This window comes from Monoraphidium neglectum (genome assembly GCF_000611645.1).
Source record: "Monoraphidium neglectum strain SAG 48.87 unplaced genomic scaffold scaffold01492, whole genome shotgun sequence".
Lineage (NCBI taxonomy): Eukaryota > Viridiplantae > Chlorophyta > Chlorophyceae > Sphaeropleales > Selenastraceae > Monoraphidium > Monoraphidium neglectum.
Window position 1 is genome coordinate 1,334 of NW_014012136.1, and position 5,956 is coordinate 7,289.

The 5,956-nt window shown below is 63.0% G+C and overlaps 2 protein-coding genes across 2 annotated transcripts in view; one reads left to right on the forward strand and one right to left on the reverse strand.

Annotated features, from left to right (window-relative positions):
• The window catches only part of MNEG_8067 (hypothetical protein), a gene marked incomplete at both ends in the record, with an annotated part of 2,047 nt that extends 1,239 nt beyond the window's left edge, over window positions 1-808 (reverse strand). Inside the window, 2 exons of the mRNA XM_014043459.1 lie at window positions 155-287; window positions 528-808. Of these exons, the coding sequence (XP_013898913.1) occupies window positions 155-287; window positions 528-808 (414 nt within the window). The remainder of the gene's footprint in view (window positions 1-154; window positions 288-527) is intronic.
• Window positions 809-1,327: 519 nt separating this feature from the next.
• MNEG_8068 (ABC transporter, multidrug resistance associated protein) overlaps window positions 1,328-5,956 on the forward strand; it is a gene marked incomplete at both ends in the record, with an annotated part of 11,203 nt that continues 6,574 nt past the window's right edge. Inside the window, 14 exons of the mRNA XM_014043460.1 lie at window positions 1,328-1,351; window positions 1,506-1,889; window positions 2,059-2,127; window positions 2,376-2,489; window positions 2,679-2,795; window positions 3,003-3,098; window positions 3,267-3,365; window positions 3,566-3,634; window positions 3,763-3,988; window positions 4,164-4,255; window positions 4,412-4,520; window positions 4,798-4,960; window positions 5,232-5,290; window positions 5,654-5,746. Of these exons, the coding sequence (XP_013898914.1) occupies window positions 1,328-1,351; window positions 1,506-1,889; window positions 2,059-2,127; window positions 2,376-2,489; window positions 2,679-2,795; window positions 3,003-3,098; window positions 3,267-3,365; window positions 3,566-3,634; window positions 3,763-3,988; window positions 4,164-4,255; window positions 4,412-4,520; window positions 4,798-4,960; window positions 5,232-5,290; window positions 5,654-5,746 (1,714 nt within the window). The remainder of the gene's footprint in view (window positions 1,352-1,505; window positions 1,890-2,058; window positions 2,128-2,375; window positions 2,490-2,678; window positions 2,796-3,002; window positions 3,099-3,266; window positions 3,366-3,565; window positions 3,635-3,762; window positions 3,989-4,163; window positions 4,256-4,411; window positions 4,521-4,797; window positions 4,961-5,231; window positions 5,291-5,653; window positions 5,747-5,956) is intronic.

The window sequence follows — 5,956 nt, forward strand, 5'->3', positions numbered from 1 at the left end:
CCCGTGACGGAACCGCCGCGTCGGGGCCGCAAGCCGCCGGCGCGTCAGAGACGTTGGCCCCATACGGCCAGAAAGGCGCCCTGCGCCTGCACACCCTGGAGCGGGGCCGCGCGGAGCCCGCCCGCCCGGCACTCGCCCCGCCCAGACCCCGCACCTCGCGCCCGAGCCGCTCCCGCAGCTCATCGGGGTCTGCTCCCGCCAGCCCCTGCGCCATGGCGCCGTACACATCATCACGCATCATCTCCGCGAGCTGCGCGCGCTCCGCAGGCCCCAGCGCAGCCATGAGCCTGCGCGCGGGGGCGCGACGCGCGTTTCGTTGCCGCAGCGCTGTGACCTTCGAGCGAAGGGCGGCGCACTGGGCGAGCCAGCTTTGGGCCTTCCGCACACAAAGAGCCGCATGCCAGCTGGCACCGGAGCCGCCGGTCGCCGTCGCGCCGAGCGGCCGCGTCTGCGCCAGCCGCACGGCCGCACGCGATGCATGTATGGGGCGCGATCGCATCATGGTGCAGTGCAGCCGTCCCACTCACTCGGCGACGGCCTCGAGCTCCTCGCTGCCGTCCGGGAGATCTACAGGCCACAGCTTCTCCACACGCTGCGGCTTTGGCATGCGCGGTCGCCGCCTGCCGCGCAGGCGCTCTGGTCGGTCCGCGCCGCCGCTCGGCGGGGTGCGGCGGGCGGAGGCCCGCACGTCGCGCGCGGGGCGCAAGGCTGCCGTGCTTGCTGGGATGCGAGCAGGCATCATCAGTGATGGCAACTGAGCCATCCAGCTGCAGTTGATATGGGCGGCGCGCCCTGGAAGCACCGCCATGCGTTCAAGCGCGTCTGGGCCGCCGGGGCGTGGCTGCTGCTTGTGCTGCTCGCGCCACGCCACTTAGACGAGCGGCGTTGCGCAAAAAGCACGCTGACAGCTTCGCGCTGCAATCCTAATGTTTGATATACGACGGAGAAGCGTTCGCGACGCCTGTACGAGCCAGAACAGAGGGCGCCGCGTTCAAAGCACGGCCGCGGCAGCACCCAACAGCAAAAGCGGCCCCAACAACGCAGAGAGACTTTCCATTCAACTTTTGGGCGTATATGATGTCTTCGTTTGGTGTAAGGCCCAGCGTGAAGAAACTGTAAGTCTGGATCACCCGATCATTCCAATCTTGATCGCATAGATCGATGCTCCTCCTTTCATTCTTAACACTGGAGAAATTCGAAATGCGTGCACAACAATAAGCTTGAAAGCACCCTCGCGCGCAGTACGCCGCGGGTCAAACACCGAGGAGACCAGGGGATTGGCGGGGCTACAGCCCCAGGTGGTCCGTGAGGGACGCCTGGAACAGCAATGGAGTCGTTGCTGAAAGGGCAGGTGCGGCAGGGGCACGTGCTGCTCCGATGACACTGCTGCTGCACGCTGCTGCTTTTGCGCACGCTCATCTGTCCCGCAGCAAACGCACATGGCCAGGCCCACCTGAATCCCTTCCAACCCTGAACACGTACATGCAAACTTTGTGGACATACAGGTGGCGAGCCTGCCGGCTCGCAACGTGCGCAATGACAACTTCCTGCAGCGACTGTTTCTGACGTGGGTTTATGCGATTGTCGGCGCTGGCCGGAACAGCGCCCTCCAGCAGGAGGCGCTCTGCATGCCCGCCGACCAGGCAGCAGAGGCAGCATCTGAGAAATTTCTCAAGCAGTGGGCGATCGAGCAGGAGGTCGCCGCGGCAGCGGCGGCCGACAAAGGCAGCGACAGCGGCAAAGGTGGTGGCGCCGATGGCAAGGCGCCACAGCAGCCGTCCCTTGCGCGCGCTCTTTGGCGGTCGTTCGGCCTGGAGTTTGCATTGGCAGGCGTCTTCAAGCTGCTGTGGAGTGGATTTGTCCTGCTGGGGGCGTCCTACTTTGTCAACGTGCGCATTGGGCAAGGGCAGCAGGAGGGGCCGACCTTGACTTGGCTGCTTGCAGGCACAACCCATCGCATGCAGCAAGCTTCGGGCATGCATGCGCACATGGCGGCCGCCACATGCGCCCCATGCATGTCGTGCCCATGCAAGCCCCCCACCCCGACCCGCCATGCAGGCCCTGATCCAGTACGTACAAGGCGTGTTCCCCGGCTCGGGCGCCCTGCCGCAAAAGGGCATCGGCTGGGTGAGCTCCGCGCCCCCACTCCTCAGCTGCAGCGCCGCCCCCCACTCATCTTGCCGTGCTCCTGGTGGTAGCGGGCCCCTGTTGCAGTGGGACAGCCTGCAACAGCTTCAATTGCGGCCTGCATGTGCTGTGTGCGGCGGCATGTAGGGCTACCTGGGCCGGTCAAACACACATTTGGGCCACACGATAAACTTGCAAATGCATTCGCCCGCGAAATCGCGTGTACATGTGTACCCGTGCATGAGCAGGTGCTGTCATGCAGCTTCTTTGCTGACTCCATCCTGGCGGGCCTGGCGCTGCAGCGGATGGGCGACGTGGCAGTGCGTGTGGGCATCAAAGCACGCGCCGCACTCATCACAGCGGTGAGCGGGGCGCTGGCAAGTGGATGATAGACATGTAGGTCTGTGGACCTGCCTGGTCGCTGTTAGATGGCTGCAAAGGCAGCACAACCCCAGACGGTTGACCACGCGTGCAGCCCTCACACGGGCGCGTGGCTGAAGGGCGTGCTGCCTGCGGGCCTTTCCGGGCGCCGTCCCATCATTTCGACCCAGGTGTACCGCAAGTCCTTCCGCCTGAACAGCACCCATGGCCACGAGGGCGGCAACATTGTGTCCCTGGTGTCCACCGACTGCATCAAGCTGTACGAGGGGGTGCAGCACTGCCACAACGTGAGCTGGGCAGGGCGGGGCGGCCGCGCGCACAGTGATGCTGCACGCGTCAGCATGGGCTTCGGAATAAGGGAGCAGCAGTGTTGCAGGCTCGCGAAGGAGGGCTGCAACGCAGCTGCATGGTTGCAGGTTGCAACGACGCATTTATGCGTGCAAGACGCATTTATGCGTAATCAGCAAAGTTGCTTCCCTGCACAATGCCATCAGGTCTGGACAGCGCCGCTGGAGGCGGCCACCATCATCGGCCTGCTGCTCTGGCGCACGGGCGGCGCCTACGGCCTGCCCGCGCTGGGCGTTGTGCTGGTGCGCGTCAGCATTGGCAACCTTTTCGAGGCTTGATGTATCTTCTTGCAGGCTGCCTGCTGTTGCGACCTTTGCACGACTCCTGGGTGATTCCTGGGTGATTGCGTCAGGAACGACAACAGTCAGCTGCCACACCAAGGACTTGATTTGCCCTGCGACGCCCACCAGGTGGTGCTCCCGCTGCAATACTACTTTGGCTACAAGATCGCAATGTACAAAATGGCAAATGTGGAGGTCTCGGACGGCCGCGTTCTGCGCATGCACGAGGTGAGGGCTGCTGCACAGTAACTGTGTGCTCCTCGGTGCCAACACGGTGCTGGCCACGCCTTCATTCTGCCCTGCTTGACCAGCCGACCGACAACGGCTGCCAGCGCTGATCAAAGGTCGCACAGCCGCGATTACGCTTTGCCGCGTGTCAGGTGACAGTTGCCCACTGAACTTAACCACCTCCTACAATGACTCTGAAGATCCTGCTGGCCATCAAGCTGGTAAAATTCTACGTCTGGGAGAGGTCCTTTGCAAAGCAGGTCGAGGAGGTGAGAACGCCATTCAGTACCAACTGGAGAACTGCCATCTGCCCACACACACGCCGCCCCACACAGAGCACCATATCACACGTAGCCTACTCGGCAACAGCGCCCTGCCCCGATCACCCTGTGCGCAGATCCGCGACGAGGAGATACGCTTGGTGCGCGCCTCGTGCGTCATCAAGACGGCCAACCTCTGCCTGGTGTTTGCTGTGCCGCCCGTCATCGCGCTCGTCATCTTTGCAACCTACGCGTACGCGGTGGGGCCCCTCACGCCCGCCATGGCGTTTGTGGTGCTCAGCCTGTTCAACACCCTGAGGTTCCCGCTGGTCGTGCTCCCCAAGGCGCTGCGAGGCGTGTCAGGTGAGCGGCCAAGGTGCAGCCTAGAATGCCCTCATATCCTTGCTGGAGCCTCGGCGCGTGTTTGAGCCATGAGAGCGTATTGGTTTGGGGCCTTGATGTCACAGCCAATGAGAGCACTCCCCACGCGTGTGCGTGCCCTCAATCCCGCTGGTCGTGCACTTATGGCAACTGCTAGAGGGTGTGGCTGCGCTGGGTCGCCTTCAGAAGTTCCTGCTGCTGCCAGAGTCAGAGGATGTCCCCGCAGCCGCTGCGGAAGGCGCCTCCATTGTGAGTATGTGCTGCTGTTTGCAGTACCAGCTGGTTCCAGGGCACGCGGGGCGTGCCCAATCATCGAGCTCCCTCTTGCGGCCTGAACTGCTTTGCTGTCGTGACGTCTTACAGTGTGCACGCTGCGCTGCCCGCGGCTACCTCTGCAAATCCTAGGAGGGTGCGGAGCTGCACTTTGGAAACCCGGAAGACTTTGTGCTCAAGGTCCCCCGCTTTGACGTGGCCAAGGGCGAGGTCGTCGCCATTGTTGGCCGAGTCGGCAGCGGTGCGTGCGCCCAGCAATGCGCTTGGGCCACGTACGGAGGCTAGCCTGCCCTTGCAGCTTGCTGGGGGTTTGAATGCGCGTTGTGGTTCAAGTCGCACGGCGCACTGAAAGATACCCGGGCTGCGCACTTTGAATGCAGGGCCGACGACCCGCTGTGGTCGTCCTGAGCTGATCAAGCAAGCCATAGTGGCGGGTCACTCATTGCGCGTGCGCTTTCAAGCACTCCCTTCTGACAAAAGGCATCCCCTCTGTCCTCATCACACCCCCACCATTCCAGGCAAGAGCAGTGTGCTGCAGGCGCTGCTGTCCAAGATGACGGCCACCAGGGGCACTGTGCATGTTGGCGGCGGCGTGACGGCCTACGTGCCGCAGAGCCCCTGGGTGCAGAACCTCACACTGCGAGAGAACATCCTCTTTGGGCTGCCTTATGACGAGGCCAGGTGCGCAAGACGTCATGCAGTGTGGGATCCCACTCCTCTGATGTGTGGAGGGCTGGGGTGCTGAGTTAGCCGGCGGGTGCCAATGAAGAGTGTCAGCCGCCCCTCAGCCTGCGGATGATGATGTCTCGTGAGCGCTGCACTGTTTGCATCACCACAAGAGCAGAGCTAGTGAGCACAGGGACCTCTCTGCCCTACCCACATACACACACAACCGCAATTGCAGTCCCAAGACACATGCAACCACCTATCACGCCCCGTACCACTGACCCAGGTACAAGCGCGTCATCCATGCGTGCGCCCTGGAGCTGGATCTCAAGATCCTGCCAAATGGTGGGTTTAATGATGGGGTTTACGGGTCGACCCAGGTTGTGTCCCTACGAGGTTGACCGCTTCAAGGACCATCCAGGGCATCAAGATGTCAAGCACGAGCTGTGTGTGCACGTATGGTTACATGCTTCGCCTTCTGTGTGTGTGCACTCTAGGAGACAGAGTTGAGGTGAGGGACAAGCACGGCAGGAGGGCATGCGGCAGGGCCGGGACTGCGGGGCTGTCGACAGCGACGGCAACCGCCCAGCCGCTGGGGACACACGAGGCCTTGGGTTTTGAATAGTTTCATCACAACACAGTGCTTTTAGAGGCGTCCTCCGCATGCTGGCCAGCCAACAGTCCCCCTGCCCCATCATTGCGTCCCAGGCGACCAGTCCATCGCGGGGGAGCGCGGCATCAACCTATCGGGCGGTCAGCGCCAGAGGCTCGCCCTCGCACGAGCCGCCTACCACGATGCAGGTGAGCAAGCGACTGAGCGACGAGCACACGCGCGCATCCGCCATTGTAGTCGTGCAGAAAAGCAGCGAGCCGCCGTGGCTTGGTTTGCGCAGCGGCTCGCACGCTCTCAATCGCCAATGATGCGTGCGCGTGTGCCCTTGCCGCCAAGCTGTCAGCCAGCCTGCATGCTCCCGCTCCGGCCTGCTGCCCAAGAACACCCCATCCCCGACC